The 24,757-nt window shown below is 38.1% G+C and overlaps 1 protein-coding gene across 1 annotated transcript in view; it reads left to right on the top strand.

The window, feature by feature from the left end:
* Positions 1–24,757, top strand: part of TRIQK (triple QxxK/R motif containing) — a 62,442-nt gene that overhangs the window by 17,408 nt on the left and 20,277 nt on the right. Inside the window, exon 2 of the mRNA XM_004175287.6 lies at positions 1,073–1,153. Coding sequence (XP_004175335.5) covers positions 1,093–1,153 — 61 coding nt within the window. The 5' untranslated portion in view covers positions 1,073–1,092. The remainder of the gene's footprint in view (positions 1–1,072; positions 1,154–24,757) is intronic.

Here is a 24,757-nt window from a genome sequence, read left to right as displayed (position 1 = left end):
CCAGCTAAAATGGTTCAATCCCAGTGTTTTGAACAATAAGCATGACTGTAACAGCCACTTATTTCGTAACCAGGGAAAAAGCGGTGAAATGAGTGTGTTTGTAGAAGCTACCTCTTGAGTAGCAGCCCTGTGAGAGACGAATATAAAACCATAAGGTTTTGCATGTTAGAAGATACATCAGGAATTTGCTAGAGCACTGTTCAGATGATGCTTGTTCAGTTACATGAATGCTGTGGAAGCACCAATATACCAAAAAGAACATCTTTGTATGGATGATTATACAGTTTCTTGTGCAATCCTAATGTCATCTCCTTGAGAGGATGTGTGTGTGCAACATGACTGTGCAACGCAAGAATCCCATTCAAGAGTCAGGATGGTTGTTACTTAAATGCAATGAAGGTGATTTAAACTATCAATACCTGAGGGGTGTCAAATGCATACAGCCCCAGCTCTCAGTTTTTGTTCTTGACTTCCTGTTCATTCACAGATATCTAGAGCCCATGGCAGGAAAACAGGCGTGTGTGGGGTTGCTGTGTTTTAGGTATCTGCTCATCTGCAGGTGGGTTTCCTGGGCAATTTTACCTGTGGATGCACACAGCCTAGTCCTGCTTCTGACTCCTGTGTGTGGTGTAAATGTATTTTCAATAATGGAAACAGTTCACAATACTACATTCATTACCTGGTTTACTAAAGAAATAAACTATATAGGAATGTAATTGGTAGTACTAAATGCTGAATTACAGTGGTACCAAATGCTGAATTACAGTGAAATCAGTTTAAATCCTTTCTTTTTTATTTATTTTCATTCAAACTAACAGACGTTCTGCAATGTTAATAACTCATGCAATGGAGAAAAAGGTATATTTAGAATATATCTAATAGTCTTCAGAATAGTGATGATTAACTCCAGTGTCTCGTACTCTGGGAAGGCTTATGTCTTTGTGTATAGTCATGTAAATGTTGCTTGTTACCATTTTTCTGATGTTATAAGCAATTGATTTTGTTAGTAATTAATTTAGGAATAATGTTGTGGTTTTTGTTTTGGTTTGTTTTTTTTTTCTGATACTGACAGTGATTTTTGGATTGAAAACAATGGGTAGAAAAGATGCCTCTACATCAAGGACTCCTGTTGACCAGTACAGGAAACAAATAGGTAAGAGTTTGAAAGAAAAGTTTGTGTGCTTAAAATAAAAACTTTTTTTTTTTTTTTCCCCCAGCAAGGCCCACTAGTGTAACAAAATGTAGCATTCTTCTTCAAAAACTTCGTTTTGTATGTGCTGTTAAGTCATTCAGCTTTTTAAAGACAGTATTTTGAGTGACTCCAGATAAAGTATATGCTGTGTGTTTGGAAACATTAGGGAAATACTGCAATGAAATGGCTTCACAATGTTTCTAAACTGTTGGAACTTTCCTGATTTTCCTGTTTGTCTCTGATTTCATATATAGGCATTTCTAACAGGATACTTTCCTCATTCATAACAATTTTTGATACACTGAATGTTACAGACCTTTGCATTGTATAACTGCATTTATTCTCACACTAATGGATATTTTAAGCATGTTAATTTTTTCCTTAGGACTTTTTCTATCTTTAACTAATACTTATGTAGGTAACATATACAAAGTATGTACATGCACACATGTACCTTCCCAAAGATACTTACATAGCAAATGCAAATCCCTCTTTCTTTGCTGAAATGCAAAGGTGAGTTATTTTTTAAATCCATATATGAAGGTTCTGTCTCTGTATGTTAAATAATATAAAAGAGTCACAGTATTTTGAAAGTTTGTATATAAAGTGAAGTACCTTAATCTGTACTCAGTTATTTTAGTAAATGATGATATTTTACAGTTGTTAAGCACACAGATCTGTTTAAATATGCAGAAAACAACAAGTGTCTGGGGGAAAAGAGGTTGTTTACAATGTGGATTTTCAAGGTGAAAGATCTAGGGTTATGTGAACAGTCTTACCAGGTCTTAATTTTTTTAGTGCTGTCTGATTATTTTAATATAACTGTTTTAGTGGTCTTCTCAACTTCTCATCAACTTTTAAGTAAGGGATTATTTTGTATTTTATTTGTTTTAGATAGGTATGGAGTGGTGTATGTTTCCTAATCTTGAGCAGTTTGCGTGGCTGATTTCCTAAGCTCATTCTATGAGAAACATGGCTGAAAGCTTGTGAGGCCCTTTTTGGATGAGAAGCAGATACAATAGAAAAATGTTTAAAAATATGAACTATCTGCTTATGGGCTTTTTAGGTTTTGTGTAGAAAACCGTGCAAGGAAACTGTTGTCCAGTAGAAGATGACACCACAGATATTTCACCCAAATATGTTTCGTGAGAAATGGGAGCCCTACAACTTGTTTTTGAGACAACTCATCCTATGTAACTGGGTACCTGGATAGAGGATGATTGTATCAGCTTTTTGGCATTTTCTCCACCTGTTTTTCATCATGGTCACTTGTTTCCCAACCCCTACCTTTAGGGTTGCTTTTTTTTTTATTCTTGTGAACAGGTTCAGGTGGCCATGGTTGGAGATGTTTCTTGAAATCCTCTACGGGGTGAAAGTGTGGTGATCAGCAGGATCCCTGGAGAGCCCAGGGCAGGTGTAAAGCTTTATTTAAGTAAGATGCTCAAATAATTACCTCCCAGTCTTTCACAGCTTGTGCTGTTTCTTGCACATGACTACCGTGTGGCACAGTTGGACTTCTTAAAGCTGTGAGATGCTTGGACTGATCAGCTGTGCCTTGGGCTGGGAGAGGACACTGTGCTATAGCAAGGTGCTAGGAATATTGGTACTGGGGTCCAGCACTCAGAGGTGCTGTTATGTTGCTGACTTGGCAGTTTTGGCCTGGTGTGTTGTCTGGACCATTTGTCACCTTCCCTGTTACACACTGCAGCAATATCCTCCACTAGGTACTGCAAAATATGGGGGAGGAGGTCACAGTCAACCCATTTTCTTTGGATGCAACCCATTGCTCTTAACATGGTGAAAGCAAGTGTTAAAAATTATTGTAGGGATGAATCTCATGCTGGCAGGCAAATAAACTACATAACCTAGGAGGTGTTTCTGTGATTGTAATACTCCTTAGAGGATGGAGTGCACAAATAGACTGTGCTCTGCCTTTTGCTCAGATAATGGTTGTTTCAGCTCCTACTCTGGTCATTCACCAATACCATTATAGAGTTTGCCAATGGAAATCAGTTCTCTGAACTTAATGAATGTAAGAGGGGGAGTTTGAAAATGTGTGGATACGATTTTAAAATTAAGTTTTGCAGGTATGTTTGAGTTTTATGTGTAACCATTTTGGGCTATCTTTAGGCCTGGTAGCAGAGCTTGGAGTGAGCCCTCTAGTCTCATTTTACCATTAGGTATATTACAGGACAAACAGGTGTATTATCGACAAATATAATCCATTATTGCCCTAATTAATATAAAAGTGGTGGGGTTTTTTGTTTGGTGGGTTTTTTTGGTCATTCTTGATTTTTTTCTTTTTTGTTCTTATATAGTTTTGCATAACTGGTAATAATTCATCCATTTGTCACAGTATGGTTAAGGTTGACAGGGACCAGTGGAGGTCATCTCATCCATCTGCCCTGCTCAAGCAGGGCCACCTAGAGCTGGTTGCCCAGAACAGTGTTCAGATGGTTTTTAAATATCTCCAAGGATGGAAACTCCACAACCTCTCTTCCTGTGTTTGACTATCCTCAAAGTAGAAGGTTTTCTTCTTATATATTTCCGTGTGTGCCCATTGCTAGTCCTGTGACAGGGCACCACTGGGAAGAGCCTGGCTCTGTCTTCTTTGCACCCTCCCTTCAAGTGTTTCTATACACTGATGAAGTCCTCTTTGAACCTACTCTTTTTCTCCTAGGTAAGTACTCTCAGATCTCTCAGTCTTTCCTCATAGGAGAGATTGTCTAGATTCTTCATTTTACCTCCTCTTGATTCTTCTTCTCCTGATTTCATTCAAGTACTTATTAGAAATTACACAGAAAGAATTTTTTTTTAAAGTAGTCATTCTTTAAGACTTAGATTTGACAACTTAGGTACTTTTGCAGGGATGTGTTAGTGTGAAGCTGTTCAAGAGATTCAGAACACAGAGCACCCTAATGCTCCAGGCTCATTTGTTTTGGAGATGGACATTTGGACACCCTTTCTAAGGTAGATTATATATAGAAACAGTATGCAAACTGAGGCTGCACAGGGCCTGTTTTTAAAAAAGATAATTCATCAAATAAATTTAAAGCTCAAAATCCATGCTTGGAGTGATTGCCGGCCTTCTTTTCCAGGCATTTGGTATCTGTGGATTGTTGAAAACATTATGATAGATGCTGGCTGAATAGCTATCTCCTGCTGACTAATGGTGTGATGTTATTTTTTAGTTTACAACCTAATGTTTTCTAGCCTTGCTGGATAGAAGGTAACCAGATTGAAACGTTTTTCATACCTTTTTTTTGATGGAAAATGGCAGCCTTCGAGGAACAACATGTCACAAAGTCATATCAACTTGCAACACAATTTTCAGTTAGATGTTTCGGAGTAATTTGAAATAGAAGCAGATTTTTAACTTAATTTTGTTCCAAGCTTTCTGTTTTGTTCTGAGTTTCCATACGGCGTGCCACATGTTTGCCCTGTGCCATGGTTCAAGTTCATGTTGATTACTTCAGCCGTTTGCCTTTTTCTCTTCTCCATGCGAGCAGGATCACTCGTGGCTTGTTTGCCTCTGTGCTGCTAGCAGTTGCTGTTTGCTTCAGCAGCATTTTCAGAGGATTCCCCCAGCACAGAGATTGATACTGTTCTTCCCTGTCAGCTGGCTTTCAGCCATCTCTCCTGCCACCAGCCAAATTTTGTCTGTAGTGCCACTTAAGCTAGTGCTCCAGTATCTGACAGTGGCACTGCCTTCTCAATGGGGAGCAGAGGCAGTCAACTGTACTGGCTTTGTGAAGCCTAGCCCCAGGTGGACAGGGGACAACCACAGCAACCTTTTCAAACTGGCTTTAGCTGTGCCTGGAGGAGGGAGGATAGCATTAAGGGATGTCTCCCTGTTCAAATCTCCATGAGCAGCCAAGGCTGTAGAAGAAACCACGAGGAAAAGTAATTTTAACACTTCTTGCTCATCTCTCACTCATATACCCAAATATATACCTGTAGTGCAACAGCAAACAAGGAAGCTCTTCTGCAGAGCATTTCCTTCTCCCTGCTGCTGTTTGTGCTGCTGTGCTTAATTTGCTGGAATCTGAGGAAAGGTGTGAGGCAGTATGCATCCTTCTGCATTTATGCAGCTTTCCTCCACAAATGCTGTGAAAATAGCAACAGGTTTTGTACCATATTTTCTTTGTTTACTGTTATGTGTGCTCTAAGTTCCCAGAACAATTCCACATATATATTTTCCATCCTTCTTCATCTGGTGTGTCGCTTGCTCGGCATGGAAGCTGCAGGATTTGTGGGTAGTGTTCATGACTTGTGTGATTGCGGGATCCTAAGCAGGCATACTGAGAGGATTATAGCATAACTAAAACCTGGTCTACAAATCAGGAATAGACATACTTTTGGCTCCCATTACTATTGTGTTGCTGTAGCATAATTTTTCATGAGGGGAGGTTGTTTGCCAATCATTCAACCTTCAATTTGTAGACTGAAAGGTCTGCCTATTGTCTGCTCTATATCTCCTGACTTGCCAGCTTGATCTTTTAGGAGCTGGAGCTTATATACGCATAGCCTGGGGCTTCTTTGGAGCAAATAAGGCTCCTCACTTTCCCTGGAAAGAAGTAAAAGTTATGAATGAAAATACGTTCTCTTTTTGTTTTGGAAAGCACAAAGCTACTCACTTTGGTAGAGCGAGTGCAGTGACTTGGTGATGGAGGTGGTGCTTGTTGTGTGGGGCAATAGGATAGGGAAGGGGACTAGGTAGGAGTCCTGAATCCTGCTGTGGCAGTGCAGGAGTAGAAAGAACAGTGCCCACCTGAACTAACATAAAATTTTGTGGGTAAAGCTGAACCTTTGTAGGTATGTAGCTACACAGTTTGTGGTATTTGGGAGTGGGGTTGCAGTGAGCCTCATCCCCAACGGGCTACAGCTGTGAAAGGCAGGTGAACAGCATGGAAAGCCAAGAGCCATGGAGTGCCCAGGTGCACTGACCAACCACCAAAGGGAACAGAGGGCACACAGGTGCAATGTATGTAAGGTGAAGAGTGTAAAAGGCTGGGCTAAAGAACAAGAAGGGCAGATGCTTGAAGCCTTCTGCAGTGATCTGCTGTTACTCTGTACGGATAGATGCTTAAAGCCTTCTGGAATTGCATGGTGATGCTCTGTGTATCATGGCATCTCAACTGTGACATAATGCTGTAACATGTCTGTGGTGTGGAGACTGGTGACTTGTCCAGAAGAAAGCTGCCTCATCCTAGGGCTGAGGCAGTAATGTCACTGTAGCCCTGAGATGGAGAAGAGCTTGGGGACTAGTGGCAGCACAAACATCTCTGGGGTTCCCACCTCCAGCTAGCAGCTGTAGCATGGGCCTGTTACCTTCTTGTCTCCAGAGGGAAGCCCTTCTTGTGGCAGATTGCCATTTCTACCTGCCCTACTGCTAAAGAGTTGTCTTTACTCATACCACCTCAACTCTTCTGTTTTCTGATACTTTTTACCTTCTCTGTGTTTTTATGGACTTAGTGTGCCTCTATCTTCCTTGTCCTGAGTAGTGCTGTTGCATACTCAAAAAAACCCTGGCCACTATCAGCCTTCTTTTTTCAGCTTAAAAAGAGAGAAAATATTACGTTTTGATACTTTTATTTTAAATATGTTGCCTACTTTGACACGAAATGTGGTTTTTTTTGCATTGGGAAATGCTTATTATCAGAATGAAAAATTTAGATATAATTTCTGAAATAACAGCAAAAAATGTTTGAATTTGTACTAAAAATTTCAAAATTTCCCCATTTTTCACAAAACCTCTATTTTCACAATTCCTCTATCTCATGTCTGTTAAGAAGAGGCATGGAACCAGGAGGCAACATCTACATCATTGAGATTGCTCTCCTCTGCCATAAGCAAAGATGTATCAGGACAGATGTCAATGAAATAAAAATTCTCAAGTCTATTTTTTTAACTAGTCATATTGTTTTCAGTATTTTAATGTCAGTCACCTATTTACTGTGGGAAAGGAAAGGAGGGGAAAAGTACAGAAACAAATACTGACTACTCAGAAAGTCTTCTCCTACTGTTTGTTTATATTGAAAAAACCCCAAAAATAGCAGTTCTGGTGTACCTTTTTTTTTTGAATACGGAACATTACATTTACTGTCTTGAATTTTTCTAATAAAAATCTATTACTAAGCACATAATAAAGAGAAGTAGGAAAAAAGAATTCCTTTTGCTATTATGTGTGACTGTTGGCAAGTTTTGGAATCTGAGTTTCATACTTCACAGTGATAGGCCACTGATACATGTGTAGTTCCTTTTTTTTGGGGGGGAGGAGGTTTTATGAAGAATGAATTTGATGTCACAAAAAAATGAACTACATCCTTCGGTCAGTTAATGCTGTTTTGATTTTAATTTGATGCCAATGGAATCACTTTCTGGAAACTCAAGCAGGAGCTGCTGAAGAAAACACTGCTGTGAAGCAAAGCCTAGTCTGGCTATACTAATTTAATCCACATTTTGTGATGATTGGGATGTTTTTAAATATGTTCTGTGAAGACTGATGATGAATTTTAAGCACATGCAGCTTGTGATCACATATTTTGTAAGTCCAAAGCTGCAGAGCTATGTTTTATTGCCTTGGCTGAGACCATAGAAGGTGATGGTAGATCTGGATATGTACTTACATATGTGAGAATATTATTTGGTTTTCATTTGTTGGGCAGACATAGACTCAGTCTGAGCAAGAGTGGAAAGGGTGGCTGCAGATCCAGAGAACTATGGGAATGTATTCACACACCTTGAAGAGAAGCTAAGGAGAAGGGTTGTCTTGGCTACCATCCCTTCTCCACAGCAAAAGTTTATTTGAGCTTGTTTGATTATACTACTTTTACTATATGTTCATACTACACTTGTTTAATACTCTTATAGAAATGGAGGCTCATAGTCTACTCTTATTTTAATCACATCAAGAATATTATTTTCACTCAGTGGAGTTGCTATAGGTGTAAATGAGAGTGAAATTTTACATGTTTCCAGTTGCTGAAGTGGTTTTCAGCATGGTGTTATTTCAAACACTCGCAATTCCTGTAAGGTATGCAGTGTCTACAGGGCTGTTGCAATGCTACATATTTGTGTTTGTACTTACTCTCACTTTCATTCAATTCTTCAATGAATTCATTTCTGTAGTCAAAGTCAACCAAGAAAAAACTCTTATAAACCTTTACAAAATACATCAGATTTCCCCTATAGACACATATAAGCATGTATGTATTACATTCAGAGGCAGAGCAGTTTAACATTTTTATAAATTCTTTCACCAGGCTTTGAAAATCTTAGCTCATGTGTGAAAGCTGGACTTCAAAGTACTCTCATCTCAGTGTGAACATGTAAATCTAATTTTAGGCACCCATTTCTAAAAAATCTCAGACATAATTTTTCAGTGTGTACAGTGTGCATATATACACATTCTCTGTGTGTGGTGCGTGTGCTTATATTTGTAGGTGCTATTGCATTAATAAAAATGCAAAGAGAGTTGGGCAGTGAACTACAAATTGTATTTCCTCTCATTTTATCATAACAAAGCAGTGGAACAGGCATGAGAATGAAATGCTCAGCGCAGGTGCGTCTCTCAGGATGTGCTTGATATTTAAGGCGAACATAATTCATAGTTGTAAATGCATTTCTTTAGCTACAATGTTATGAGAAAGAGCTCTGGGTTTTTTGGGGGCAGTTAAGTTTTGTCCAACCATTGTCCTACCATGGAAAGTGATGGTCTCTGCTGCTTCTCCCCTGTCTGGGCTAGCAGGAATGAAGGCAGCAGAGAGTCTGACAAGCATTGCAGGGGCAGAGTTCTAAGAAGAAAGACATAAGAGTCAACTTGGATCAAGTCTAGAGGTTAAACTGAAGGGATTTTTATATTTCATGCTTCAGGATGTGACCATGTGCATTACATAGCTCATAAGGTATTGCACCTATTTATGGCCTTGAAAGAATGTGTTAGATGTCCATGTTCAGGGAAAGCATGACCACAGAATAATCATCTGGCTTCTGTAATGAATTGAATGTAATGAATCACATTAGTGATTGCTATCATGCAGTCCATTAATTATGTGTTGTCATGGATTTCTGTAACTGGATTGTATTAAAAATATTTTTCTTTTCAGTGGAGGCTTTTGCTTGTATTATATGCCTTATTTTGGAAGAAAGTTAGGAACTGGCTAGTAAATTAGGAATTGTGCTTTTCAAGATCTTGAACTATTTATGGGATTGTCTACTCAGCTCTACGTACTGCTTGCAGGCTTAAAGTGTTGGAGAAGAACTTACAGGGCAGAAGGAGAATGGTCTTAGGAAGCTCAAACTGCTAGAATGAAAATAAGAAAAGGTATTTTGATTTTAATTACAGTTACAGAAATCTTGAAAATCATGTGACTAGCTTTTATTTGATGGTAAAGCTGATTAAAGTAAGCACATTGAAAGTATTCACAGTTATTTTGAGATATTTCATTTGTGTAGTAGTTGAATCAGTACAGAAAAGCACTGTGAAGTGAACGAAGAGCTCTACAAAAAGTGGAATGTGGGAAAACAAATAATTTGCCCTGATTGAGCACTCTGGTTTCACTCAATAAATTTACAAATAATATAAGGCAAGTGACTAATCTGTTCCTTAATTTTTGAAATACTTTACTTGAAATCTAGTCCTTGTCATTATCTCAGTTACATAGATACCCTATTCACTATGGGACCAGCTGAGGGAATTTTGCTCAGCGAAGCTACTGATACTGGTCTAGAATAACTCATAGAGTAAACAATAGTATTTTCAATAATTTTGACTGCCTGTTAGGCAATGTGGAAAAGCCTGGCTTTTTGTTAATTTCTTTTCTGTGAATATCTTAGCATTATGAGCATATTTGCATTGGCGCTGTAAGATTTGTACCAAATCTGATATCCTCTGTTGCAATATTTGATTCTACATTAAGTAACAATAATTTTAGAATACATGGGGAGTTTTTTGTTAGAAATAATTTCTTGTGATATTTTAACCGAATACCTGTGGGCCATTCATAATTATTGGTGTTTGGATGATCTAGGGTGTGATAGGTAAGAGGATGTGACACAGATTGTCAGTAAATCACTTGCTCCAGTTCAGCCTAGGTGATAGTCATGGGAAGATGGTAACTGCCTGGCAGATGTTGGGTGGCATTTATGATGCAATGTTTGTGCATTCAGTTCCTAGTGGAGAAGTGTTGAAAAACATCATTATTTGTTGGCAGTCAAAACAGAGAGGAGCTGGATAATGAACTAGCATATGGAGTGAAACAGCGTCTCAGCATTACATAGTCCCTTCAACTCAAGGTTACAGCATGCTGGTAAGAGCGTGGCCCAGATTTACTCAAGCTGTTTTGAGTAAGACTGAGCTCACACTGTGCATTAAACCCTTCAGCTTTGGGCCTCTTGAGCACAGTCCTTGAGCTGACCTGTCTCTTACCAGCACTAGTTAGCCTGGCCATGATGCTGTGTACTGTGGCAATGCATCTCCCCTGCTTGCGCCTCACCAGTTCACATCACCAGCAGAACGAGTCTGCAGCTGTCAGTTTAGACCTGCCTGAGGGCCCTGCAGTCACTGTGAACTGAAGAGCAGGGAAAAGTTTTAAGGTAAAGTAGAATGTAAATGAGGCCTTTTGCAGGCACTGAGTGGAGGTGTGTAAGAATAATCTCTACTGGCTTCTGTTCTAACAGGTGAATGGTGAGAGTTTGGGCTGATGATTCATGTCTGCACTTGTAGGTTAAGCAAGAATTGTACTGCTTGCTGGCACAGAGGTCAAATAACCCTGATGGTACTGTTAAACTCTTTTATCCCTAAAACAGAGTGGCTGCTTGCACACTGTTTATGGAAAATTGCTCCAGGCAATTTTCAGTTCCTTCTTAAGCTATGTGTAGGAATTACTTGGGAGAGAGTGACAGTGGGCACATGTGTCAGAGACTATTGTAAGAACTGGAGTGAGCATACCTTTTAATTCCAGTTCCTGTTCATGTTGCACCTGCAACCTAATATTCAGAGAGTACAGTTCAACATTACAAAGTGACCTTTAACAACACCTACCTCTCTCTCCTTGTTCCTGCCACCATGTCACAGTGTATAGTATACCATCCCCTGGGATGGCAGAGCTGTTTGTATGCCATTTTGATCCAGCTTGAAGTAAAACATGTGCTGAGCAGTTTCTGAGTTGAGTGAATTCCCTTATCTGCTTCATCATCTGGCTGCTTGCACCAAGTAGTACACATCAAAGCCAGGATGGCACACAGCTGGAACTGGTGTGGCAAAACTCAGGCCAGCAAGTGCCATAAGCCAGTATTGCTGTTGGACACTGCAAAGCCAAGCCACATGTCAGCTGAGTTTAGGAAGAATCATTATTCCATATAACGTGCAGATTGAACAGATTAGGAAGCGTAAGAAGGATTTGTGCCCTGTGTTAGTTTCCCTCAGTTTCTCAGAATCACTTTTGATCTCAGTCCAGTAGCCTCTTTAGGTCAGATCAAGCCTACAGGCTGTATTACTTTATTAATAATAACTACAATAGTGTGAATCCATGTATTTTTAGAGGTATTTTACACTATCTTCAGTGAACAATGATGTTGCCGTTCACACATGTGGAAGGCATAACAAAACCTGAATGCAGTCCTGTTTTTGGCACAGCCTTTTCCATAACATTCAGGTATAGTGCAGTGGTGTTCTGCCTACTGAACAGTGGAAAGAAATGGAGTGAAATGGCAACCCCCAACTAGTGGTGTTGTCTCTGAAGAAATACTTTTACAGAAAAGATCGGCTGCTGTCCTCTCTGTCTTTTCTGGAATAGATTAGGACTGTGCAAACTAGAATGCACAGAGAGAAACATTGAATAAATTGCAAATCAAATAGAACTGAAGGTATGTTAAGAATCCTTAACATACTTCATAGTGTGAAGTGTCTCAGAAAATCCACCTGTTAAGTACAATACCAGATGGAGAAGATTGGTAGAGTTACAAGAAAGACTCATGTCTGTAATACAGGAGGCTCTGTGTGTCTTGATAGGCAGCTTGGAAAACCACAGACTTTGTAGCACATATACTCCATGAAAGAGCTTCTATCCAAATGTTTTAATGGAAGAAAGAAATATAACTCATATTTGTGTAGAGAAAATTATCAAATTCTAATGAGTAATCATCATGAAAAGGACAAAGAGTGAAATGCTTTCATGTATTCCTCGGAGAGGGAGAATAAAACATTTTGGCTCTTACAAAAGCAGAAAAAATGTATCCCACAGAGGGTTGTCTTCCTCTTCTTATTTCTGTCAGAGATGAAAAAAGAGAAATTAAAAGCATTGTTTAGTGTTAATTTTTTTTTTTTTGCTTTATTCAGCTACCTTTCAGGTAATTTTTAGTCTGCAGAGAAACACTTCCTACAGCCAAGAGACCATGAGTAGGAAGGCTGGATTTTCTCATGGAGGAAATTTGGGACAGGTATCACACTACTGAATTTAGCAGTTAAGCAGTTATTTCAAATGCTTATCCTTGTAACTGGGAGCAAAATCCAATCCATAAGTGTGAAGGTATAATGAATAACATTTCTGTGCTGGAAAAGCTAATTATGTTTCTTTACCATTTGTTGTTTATAGCCAAAGTGGTATCAAAGAACTGTGCATGTTGATGACCAGCTAGTTCACAACCAGTGATATCAATTCATTGGCTGGAAATCTTAGTGGAAAGGTATCCTTGCTCCTAGTGATTACTCATGGTCATGAAAAAAGTGTACTTTATCCTTGTATGTATTTTAAGTAATGATAAAAAATATTAAATAGGGTACTGGGGACAGTGAGTTTGAAGTACTGAGTGCTGTTTTGCTCATCTGTGTTTAAGAAATATGAATTGGAAGTGAAAGAAATGCTGAAAGAACTACTAGGGAAGACCAAGAAGAGCCTTGTTTAGCACAGCTGAACATGAGCTAAGACAAATATGGTTCCTTTTGGAACTTATCAAATAAACACATGGGAAAGACACAGTCCATATATATCTAGTCCATAACTGTATAAATTGTTCATAAAGAAACATAACAGGAAACAGAAGGCAGTTTCTTACGAATAGGAGATTGAGCTTCTTGAGTAATGTCCTATTGGTAGGCTAAAGAAAAAATACAAATAAAACAAAACAATCAAGCCTCCCCCCCACCAAAACCCCAAACAGAAAGCTCTAACTTGTTTTCCAACTGATAATTTTCTATGATCAGTTTTAAAGAAAACAGCATGATACATGTGCCTTCTCTAGCAAAGCACTGGATTTCAGTAGTTCACCAAGTCCTTCCTAGTCATATGTTCCATATGGACAAAGTTTCACTGTGAAGTGGAGCAGCTTTCATAGATATTTATAGCAAGAGAATGCATTTGGAAGGATTACCATAACTTTCTAACTGAAGTTTTACTTGTGGAAAAATTAATACTGAATATTTTTACCAAAATCAAGATTTCAGGGGAGCTGACAACATAATCTTGAATTTCACTGGCTTTTCCCTTTTTTTTTTTTAGAGAACATTAAATTCATGCTGAAAGGAGAGAGATAAGGGAGAAGGAACACATTTTGATCATAACACTAAACTTTGTTTTTTAGTGCCTGTGCTCTCAACACAGTGTGGTGAAGCGATCACAATATTTCCACAGCATCATTTTTTTTTCTGTTTGTTTTGGGGACTTCATAATAAATTGTTGAATGTACATTTGGTGTTGCTGCACTTTCTGTTTTTTGTATTACAGAAGTATAGTACCTAACAGTCTAGTAGTAACTATAGTGTGCAGTTTATCAGAGGATCCCCAGTTATGCATCTTAGACAGGACTTTCCTATGTTACTTGTTGGTCCTAGCTGTCCCAATGGTAGGATGTGACACAGGCATTTTGTCATCAAAAAATCTCAGTGGGAAACTAAAAGGAGCTCATACCACATACTTCTAGCAGTTAGCTCATCTCCAGGGAGTGACAGGAAAAAAAAACGCATAGTGTCTGTAGGTTGACAAGGAACCTAGGAACATAGTTTATTTAGTAAGTAAAAAGGAAGATTTTCAAACAGTTTACAGTAGGCACCAAAGGTGGTGGCATAAGGGCATGATAATATGTTCTATCTCCTCTGCATATATCAGTGACTGAGGTGCTTTCTTTAGGTGGAGTTTTCTTTCTCCACCTATTTATTTATTACACAGCACATGCAAAGCCAGTAATTTGCCAAGTATTATTTTAACTTAGTTTATCACATTTTGAAAGTAAAATTCATGCAGGTGCACAGCAGTTACTGAAATCTTTCCCACAGAATTGCTCAGATCTTAGAAGTGTACACCAGTATGGGGAAGATTGGAAGAGCTCTGTTCTCAGTCAATGTTGGAATGGGTTGATATATTGGCTTGACTGGGTTATAGCAAGGTAAGTGCCTGGAGTGGAAAGTGATGAAGGCACATGTATGTCTGGGGACTGTTGGTCACTAACATATCACACTGGTGTGTTGACTAGAGCTGCCATTTGAACAGTGTTTGAACTCAAATGTTGTAGTAATACTCTTTTAATAATTTAGTGTTGTCTATTTTGCATTTGCAAAAACCCTGTGCTAAATTCTTAGAACTGACATAGTGAGATTCACTGTCTTTTCTTTTTGGCTCTAGGAAAAGCATGTCTGTCACAAGGACCATGTTGTTACTGAAAGTGATATTGTGTCTCTTTTCTTCTGAGGAATGGAGCTGTTGAAAACCCAGCCATAGGGAGGGTGTGTGGCTTTTTTTGTTGTTGTTGTTGTTCGGTGTTCTTATATCTACCTATCTATCTATCTGCAAAATGGAACATTCAGAGAAACATTTCATTCCAAATGTGAGACAGACCTCTAGGTTGCAAGGAACTGAAAAACCACTTTGAAAAATAAATGTATTGACTATTTTTCACTCTGCATGTTATGTATAATGAAGGTGTCCTTTCTGGTGTATTTAAAGAACAGAATCAGCCAGATTGAGGAATGTCAATAGAGAACCATTCAAAGAGTTTACAAATAAACTCTCATCTGCATAGATCAGTGCCTGTCCTGTCTGCTGGGAGCCCACCTGGGAGATGAGGGTTCCTCTGTGCTGATGGTTTGCATCAGGACTCTCTCACAGGAGATGAACTAAGACCAGGTCACTGTCCACCTAATGGTGCATGGCTGATGCTCTGTGTCTTGTGTCACATGCTAGACCACATTAGGTGGCTAAACAGAGGGCCTTCATCAAGGGAATGCAGGAGATGACACACTGTGATCAAAGCAATGTCCACATACAGTTTGTGAGGAACAAAGCATAGCTAAAAGTTAGCTTTCTGTTTAATTCTGTTTAATTTTGTATGCTTTTAATTCCAGAAACTGAAATTGCTTTGTCCACGGGTTTATAAATATTTAACACACAATTTTAATGAATAAGAAATTGAATTTAAGGGTCAGTAGCAGATTCAGTTACTTTTTCAGGTACTTGTTTAATTATTTCTCATTATATTTGTAAATGTAATTTTAAAATCTTTAAAAATAAATTAATATAGGCCATCAGAGAATCATCTCAAATAGATAACATTCATGAATGTTTTTTACTTCTATTATACCATTAGACTAGGATCTCAAGAGTTTTTGATGAGTACCAAAGTCTTGCAAGGAAAAGAGATTTCCCAAGGTCATACAGTAATTTTATGAAAGATTCAGAAATAGAATACAGTTCCATGCTTTATCTGATTTAATCAAATAGTTTTCCAGATGGTAGAATTTTTTTTCCTAAACAGTCTTTCCATCTTTTGTATGTTTCCTACAAGAGACATTATACTTAAGAGATCATCCTGTGGAATAAAGATTTGGGAAAAAGGATACCGGGAGCAACCCTTGATTCTTTGACTAGATTGCCCTAATACATGCCTTTCACTATTTAAATAATTTATAGTATAGTGATGTTCAAAGTAAGGCTATTGCTGAAACCAACGGATTTTATTCATTAAAATATCAACAGAGCAACTGATGCAACTGATGCAAATGGTGAAATAAAATCAAAGGGTCTCAGATAAAATCATTACCATCACTCTGATGTCAGTTATTGGAAAAAATGAAACATATAATAACACTTGACAAAATTGTATTTCTAAAGAGAAGGTTTGAAGTAAAGCCTAGCTGTTCTTCCCTGTGTATTTTAGATTGCAGTATTTGTGAAGGATTCCAAACATTCACCTGTCAGGCAGTAAGTCCAGTCCCAAAGTTAGGAGTAAGACTTCATTGTTTTACTATACACACCCATGTCCCTTTTCTGTGAGCCTTCAGAAAGAGAAAAAGATGGAGTTGAAGGTCTGAAAAAATAAATTTAAAAGTTAGCCAGGCTCCTTTATCCTATTATCTTAACACCCTTCTCATTACTGACAGAAGCCCTGATTGGCTCTTGAAGGTAAAATTCTGTCTCCTAATTTGCCTTCAAGGCATTATTACACCTTTAGTTCTCAGGTCCATAAACCATTATTCTGGGCGCTCATAAATATGCGTTTCCTTTACACTTTTAAGTAAGCTGCTATTGCTGTCATTCACTTCTAGTTAAGACCTGTCAGGTGGTGTTTCTCTTGAAGGAAAGAAGTTTAAATTACAGGGAGCTGAAGATATGTGGTTCTTAGGCGTGCTAAAATTATGAGTGAGTTGTAGAGATTATTCCTCACAAGGAATTTTAGGATCCCAAGGGATAATGGTGATGTGTACAAGAGATGTTCCCTTCTTGGCTAATTCCATTAAAAGCTTCTGATTTCTGCATTGCTGGAGTGAGACTCCAAAAATCTGCTTTTCTATCTTACATAATCATTTTCACAGTATCCTCTAACATCCACCTCTGCTACAGCTGTCAGTGCACTGACTTCTGGAGTGACAGTGATATGTAGGTCTGACGAAGCATCCTTTGCAATGCACTTCATTGAAGTAAGGACTGCGAATGCTGTCAGTATTACTGGAAATCTTTTACTTAGGCAGAATTAATAAGTTACACCTTGTATTTTGGGATGGCTTTGTTATATGCAGCTGGTCCAGAATGATGTGACTTATTAGTAAGAAATGACTGCATCTTGGCAGAGAGCATTCTATTTATTTTCAATTCTGAGAATAGCATTATCCACTGGATAAGATACTGGATCAGAAGTTAAGGTATTCAGGATCATAGTTTTGCCATTCTTATGGTGCCTGACTTCTTGCAGATCTCCTTACTCTGGTGTTTTCTTCCTTTCACTTTCCAAGCGTGGTTCTGATTATTCATAGGATATCCCCCTCAGCTCTTGCAGGTCTTCTGCTCCTGGGTGAACAACATGAATCCCATCCCTTCTACTAAATCCATAAATTTAGTATGTTCCCCACATGTTCTAGCTCCAGTCCAGGCTTTGTTTGGTTCAGACCTGGGAAGCTTTTCTTTAGCAACTTGTGACCAGTGGTGAATTAATGTAAACTTGGCAGCAAAGTCTCAGATTAACATTTAAAGGGATTTTTGCTCAACAAAGCAGGTGTTATGGAGAAGTGGCCCTAGCTTCTCCTGAGCTGTCCTGTCTCTGGTGCTCTGTCCCTGGTTAGTTATGTGACTTTGTTAATCTTTGTTTACTGCAAGGCTTTGTTTCTCATAAAATCAGATACATGGCTTTAATACTGTTCAAATAGTGCCATCCTATTGTGTGTGAGAACAGAAAACTGAAGCTAATAGAAACATGTGATGTGGTATTTGCAGCGAAAGTCCTTTATTATGTTTCATATAGCCTCTTCTGTTCCCTTGTTCCAAACCAAGTTGCTCAGGTTTTCTGTGCCACTTCCAAGGCCTCTCTGTTCCTATTGGGAAAAAAAAGCTGTGGGTGACAGATTGTGTCATTCCCTTCCTGGACTTTTTGTCACCATCCCTCCTTTAAGCAAAGCCCCACAGCAGAAAGGTTGGTGAGGTATTGTTGGGGATGTCTCTGGCTCCTTGGAGGGTGCTTGTAGAGAAGCATTAGACATGGGAGAAGGAATGACTCCAAGTGCCTGTGGTGCCACAGTCTCACTGAGTCATGCCCCTGTCACCTAAAAAGGTTGAACATGTCAGGTGGTGGGATGTCAGCTACAGCAGAGAGACATCCTCCTCTCCTGAAACACCAGTGACTCTTTATCCAGAAGGTTTAATAGTATTGCTACAGTACTTGGTGATAAGGTGCTTATTCAGCAACCATTTTTGGGCATGACTTAGTAGTGTTGTCTGGCAGTAGTACGATACACACCAGAGTAATTAGGAAGTTTAAAATTTCTGTTTTTGAAGAAATTTTTCATGCAATAGTTGGTTTGGTCCTGCTTAATGCCAGAGATGTGCACTGGAAGAATTTATTGACAGTTCAGATGGGCTCGGGCTGCAGAACAGATTTTCTTCAGTGAGGAATGAAGGAAGGTGGCATTCTTTTGACCAGGATCCTTTTGATCCTGGTGCTAGAATCATATACAAGTATATTGAATTTTTTAGTAAAAACATAACCCAGTGGGTATCTGACTTCTCCTTTATTGATTTAGTGATTTTAGTGGCTCCTGTTCTGTTCCAAGTAAAAAGACAGTAATTAATATAAGACAATCATAGAAATTTCTGGCTGTGTAGTTGCAGAGATGAAAAGAGCAGGGAAGATATTTTGTGGAACATCTGTTACATGGATATGCTTGATTGTGGGCAACTGAATAGGATGACCTGGTTATCAGTCTCTGTATTTTCCTTTGTTGTCTTAAAGTGCTCTCAATAGAGAACTGTTAGTATTATTTTCCTACCTTCCTGCCTAAGCACAGGTCAGCATTTATTTGAGCTAACCTTTGGTAATTATAACGCCAACATCACAGTAACAAGCAGACAGATAGAACATATAGTATTCACAAATTACTGATTGCAGCTTCCTTATCCTTCACAGTAAGCTCTTCAGGATAGGGACAGTTTCTTGTAAGGATCCACAGTCCAACAAGGAGATCAGCAACAGCCGATGAGTTTTGTCAAATCAGTTCAATTTTCTTCTCTGATAGAGTAGCAAACTTAGCATTGATGGGGAAGAGGTGCCATTTACCTTGACCTTATCAATGTATTCTGGTAAACAAACTAGAGATATAAGAATATTAAGCTACTGCAAACTGATATGAAAGCTGTTCTCAGTAGTTACTAGTGGATCCAGAGTGGCCTGGACCCAGTATTTTAATTGGCAATGGGATGATGAATTTAGTCTGCAAATTATACCAGTATGAGAGGCAAATTCAAACTAAGATTGAGAAATCAGGGAAATGGCTTGGAAAAATAGAATAAAATACAACAGAAGAAGGGCAAGTTTCTTAACTGTGGCATAAATAGTCAAACTACAAACTGAATAAGTATAAGAAATGCTTATGCAATAATCTTGGAGAAAGGGTTTATAACAGTGAGTAGAGTCACAGGCAGACTGATTAAACGTGTAAGAAAAGTATGTACATTAAAGATACCAATAAGATCTGTTTCCACTTTTGGGGGGATATATCCCACTTCCTCTATTTGCAGCCAACCGTTCATAAAATCAGTATAAGCCAAATTGCAGCTGGGTGCAGCCTGAATCAGAGGCAGAAAGACTCATTGTATTCCGTGTGTCTCTCCTACCACACCTTATGCTGCCTTTTTCACACTTATCATCAAAGAAATAGTACAATAGTTTCTGGTCCCCAAAAATCATCTCATTAAATATTTGATAAAAATATGGCTTTTAATTGCGTTGATAGTGAATACGTCACAGAATCATAGAACGGTTTGTGTTGGAAGGGACCTCATCTTGTTTCAACCCCTGCCATGGGCAGAGATACGTCTCACCAGACGAGGTTACTCAATGCTCTATCCAACCTGACCTTAGACATTTCCAGGGATGGGGTATCCACAATATTTCTGGGCAGCCTTTTCCAGCCTCACCACCCTCACAACAGAGAATTTTTTTTCTAATATCTAATCTAAACTCTACTCTCTTTCAATATGGGGCCATTCTCTCTTGACCTGTTACTATATGCTCTTGTAAATAGTCTCTGCAGTAGTAGTTTTGGGTTGGTTTTTTTTTTTCAGAATTTATACTAAAATGTGGTTGTTTATATGAAAGTGTAACTGCAAGCAATTGTTCCATAGCAAAGTTGTACAAATGTACTCAAAACAACATGTACAAAGTAATGTATGTATATATTATGTAGGTGGAGAAGAAAGAAGCTAAATACCCACCCAGTGATCTGTTTCAAATTAATTGTGTTAATTTATTTTTAAGAAAGGTACTTAATGTTTCATAGCTGTCTGTTTGAGTAGGAAATGTTAATGAGATTGTTGGAAAGGTTAATTGAAGAGCTGCCATCCTGTGTGTGGAGGCTCTTTTTACATGGTGCCAGTACTTTTTAATGGCTGTAGGTGTGCACCTGTTGAACTTAAGCACAAGATTGCAACAGATAGTTTAGCACTGAAAGGCATGAAAAAGGACTGCCTATCAAACAGTAGTAGCATCAGTATTTTTAGTGGTGTTCTTCAGATCTTTCATTATAGTCTTACAGTTAATTGAGTATGTTCTACAGGCATTGAAAACAAATTCCCTGAATAATTAGCTGATTTATTGTTTTTATTTGTTGTTCTGTACATTATCAATAATTGGTTTCCTGAATTTATTTTCTTCAATAGTTATATAGATTTTTTAAATATTCCTTAAGTATCAGAAAAGGTGCTAATTTAAGTATGTTCTTAATTACTTGTTACAGTCAAAGTATGGCTAATACAAATTTTAAATGTAAACCATTTTTTTAAAATTAAATACTGCTTTTCATGGCAACTCATAGAAAATGTGAGGGATTTTGTGCTTCCAGTCAGAATATTATATTTAACAAATATTACCAGATATTACCAAATATTCTGGTTTGGAATCAGGGAAAGATAGCAATAATTAAATGGGTATATTTTGATGTACTTAAGAATGTATTATATTTTGTGGTTTTTAAATCTTGCATGTAGCATAAAATGAAGTTATTCATTTTAATGCATCCTTCTTGTTGGCTTAAAGCTGAAATATAGTTGCTTGAAAATTAATTTACCCCTCATGAATGACTGGTTGGATTATCTTTGTAGCATTAAATGTCAACCCTGAGCTCAGAGCACATTGTGTCTACAGTAAAAAGTTGTCCCTGAGCACTTAATGTTGTGTTAAATGATGATGTGTCCTTTGCAAATGTATTATTAGTGTCAAGCTGTTCCGTCTCTCAAGATTGAAAAATGGTCAGTGATTTGAGCTGCCATTAAATCTGAATAAAATAGAGAGGCTGTGGGGGGTTTTCATGCCTTTTATGAGTACAGACACACTCTTGTGTAGGTATAAGACATATAAAAATCTTTCTGTTAACCTAAGACTCCAAAAACTCCCTTTGGAATCACAGATATTAAAAAGAGGAAAATCTCAATTCTGCTTCTCAAGAAAAGAATGGTCGTTGAATTTATCTGTGTGACACTCATAACATAAAACACAATAATAAATACTTGAGAGCTTCATCTTGTTTCCATACCATACATGTGAACTAGGGCTATATTGCCAATTCTTAGACATAGGTTATAAAACTGTTACTGCTGTGTGGTTTGCCAACTGATTTTTACTGAAGTTAGGCCTGAAATTCCCATGGAATTTGTTTTTCTGAGGTTCCTCAATATTCTAAATAAATAGTTATTTTCAGAATGAAGCAGGCATGTTGAAGATGTGTTCTGTGAGAGTAGAGTTTCACAGAGTTTCACTGGGTTGAAATCAATTCTATTATTCAGTGAGTATACAATGATTGGACTAAAATCTCACAAAGATCATAGAATTAAATACTTGTTCATGCACTTTAGAAGGCAGGTGTGTAGGTACATCTGTGGTTTTCAATGGTGTTGCAAAGCACTTTAGAAAACACTTCTTTCCCCATGCCAGACACCTAACTTGTTGGCATTTAGAAAGGCACTTAAAGAAAAGTTGTACTACTATATATAAGATGATAGAGCTCAGTTTTGAGCTCATACTCAGTTTTTCTTACATCCCAGGGCATGTAAGAAAATAAATCCTTACCTTTACTCCTGCCAAAAAACAAACTACTCTAAAGTTAGGGAATTGGTGGTGATGCAAACTGATTTGAAACTTTTAGTGCATTTACTTGCTCTTTGTAGACCCTACTGAATTCCTTTGGTGCACTTGGCTCCATTGCAATGGTGGCATTAAGGTACATCAGGCAATGTGATTTTTTGACTAAATTCACTCTCAGCTGTCAGCCATTTAGCTGGTTCCACAGAAGTGATTCCCTGGTAGTTGAAAAAGGGAATGCACATGCAGAAGAAAACAGAGGACATGGACATACTAGAGTGAGTCCAGTGAAGGGTCAAGATGTCTATCTGGAGCACAGGATGTACAAGAGGTTGAGAGAGCTGTCTTTACAGCTTTAAAAAGAGAAAGCTCAACTGAGATGCTATTGCTGTCTACAAATACTTAATAGGAGGCTACAGGGAGGGTGAAGCCTAACTTTTCTCAAGGGTGTACAATGGTAGGACAAAAGGCAAGTTAGAATATGAATATTCTCGGTATGTAGATGAAAAATATTTTTACTAGAGGAATGACCAAATATTGGGAAGAGTTTCTTAAGGAGGTTGTGGGATCTTTACCTTTGGAAATACTAAAAACTCAGCTGGATAAGCTCAGCTGGACTTGCTTCCAGACTCATTGGAGCTGACTTTCAGGTTGAATACAGTTTAAAAACTGGCTCAGTTCTGAGTAGAGGGATGGATCATATCACCCCCAGGAATGTCTTCTAACCTATCCCCTGAAGTGTAGCTTAAAGCAGGACCATAGCTGGTACATAGGAGGGGTTCTGAAGAAGTAGTGTGCTAATTATGATACAGAGTACAGTGGCTCTGCAGCATGGGCATAGCTAACTGGCTTGGGAACCACCACGTCATAGCTGGGCAGGGATGGAATTCAGGCTGTGGTTTTCAATGCAATTCACAGTCTCTTCATGGCTCTGTAATTTTCTCTCTATTGTACTAATAATATTCAAGATAATTACTTCAAAGGTAATTTGTCCGTGTCTGTAAATGTCTTGAATCAAGAAAAAGTCATGTAGGCATTGGTTCTTCTTTTCTGTTTATCCCTTAGAGCTATTTCCTTGGTTCATATTTATTCTGCTTAACCTCAGAGTTGAAGCCAACCCACCTGACTTGGGTTCTGAATATCTCTAGTTGCTCTTGACAGTAAAACAGGCAGCACCAAGGAACTCTAGGTTGTGCTAGGCTGCTGTCATTCACTCTTTGGAGAAATCTCTCTATGGCAGTAAAGAGAGACCTAAACTAGCAATCACCTGAAACTGAACTCAGGTGTAATGAGTGTAATCTTCTGCGTCTTGCATATAGGGAGGTTGTGGAGACTGGCATGACTGAACCTTCCTCCATCCTGGGATTTTGTCCATTCTAATGAGATCTAATTCTCCCTTACCCCTATTGCTGCAGGTAAAGGAATGGGATGCTTGAAGTCAGACTGTGGAAACCCTGAAAAGACCAGAAGTCCATTTTCTTCTTCTGTTTGTTCTGTGGGGTTTTGTGGAGGGTTCCTGGAGCCTTCACTAATTCATATCAATAATAATGATAAACCAATTGATTTCAGCTTAACTAGGTGTGTGATTTCACACTTGCAGTTTGTCAGTAAAACTTGCCACAACCTGTCTCTAGTTTTTAATTAGATATGTATGTATTTTAGTATGGTTTTCAGTATCAGTTACAGTAAGGTACTTCAGTTAAACTGCTACTAGTAACTAAAATTTACCCTCTAGTTGTAGTTTTATTATCCTTAATCAGTACTTTAACACATGAAATGGATTGCTAATGTATGGAAAACATCTTACTAATGTTTTGAGTATGACTATAATACCAGCACAAAAATATTCAGGACAGCAGTTTGTTGGTTGTTACAAATTATACTGAAAATGTTGAAAGGAATTTTAAATCTGTAGCGTGATTAAAAAATTTGACTATCTGTCAGTTTTTTTGGCATGCTGTAAATAACTCATCTTCAAATTATTTGTCTGAGTAATTAAATTTAGATTGCACATTTCTCATTTCAAATATTTTGACTCTTATCTATTTGGTTTTCCATTGTGGCTTAATTGATATGGTCTATATAAACGGACAATAAATTTATATACCTTTGTTATAAAGATCAGTCAGTGAATAGAACTTGGTATTCATCCCAGACAGAATTATGATTGAATGTATTTGCAAGATTAAAGCACTGAATTTACTTCTTTCTAATTAAAGGCAATTAAAGATTTGCAGACACAAATAAAAGACAATGAATTGAGGAATAAGTGTAGAAGCAAGTCCATTTGCAGGTGAAAAGAAGTGCCTTTGAAGCAGAACCAGCTGTATTTTCATTGAAAGAATAACAGTTTAGGAAGCTTTTCTGCATGTGCTTGCTTGATAGCATAAGCAGCTTACGCAGTACAGTATTCAGAAAATAGCAGTGCATTAATTTTTAAAGTAGCAAATGCAGGCGAAGAGCAATGCTGCCACATGATGATAATGAAGGTGGATATTGTAAAGTCTGCTG

This window comes from Taeniopygia guttata, chromosome 2 (assembly GCF_048771995.1).
Source record: "Taeniopygia guttata chromosome 2, bTaeGut7.mat, whole genome shotgun sequence".
Lineage (NCBI taxonomy): Eukaryota > Metazoa > Chordata > Aves > Passeriformes > Estrildidae > Taeniopygia > Taeniopygia guttata.
This window is presented reverse-complemented; position numbering and strand designations above follow the sequence as displayed.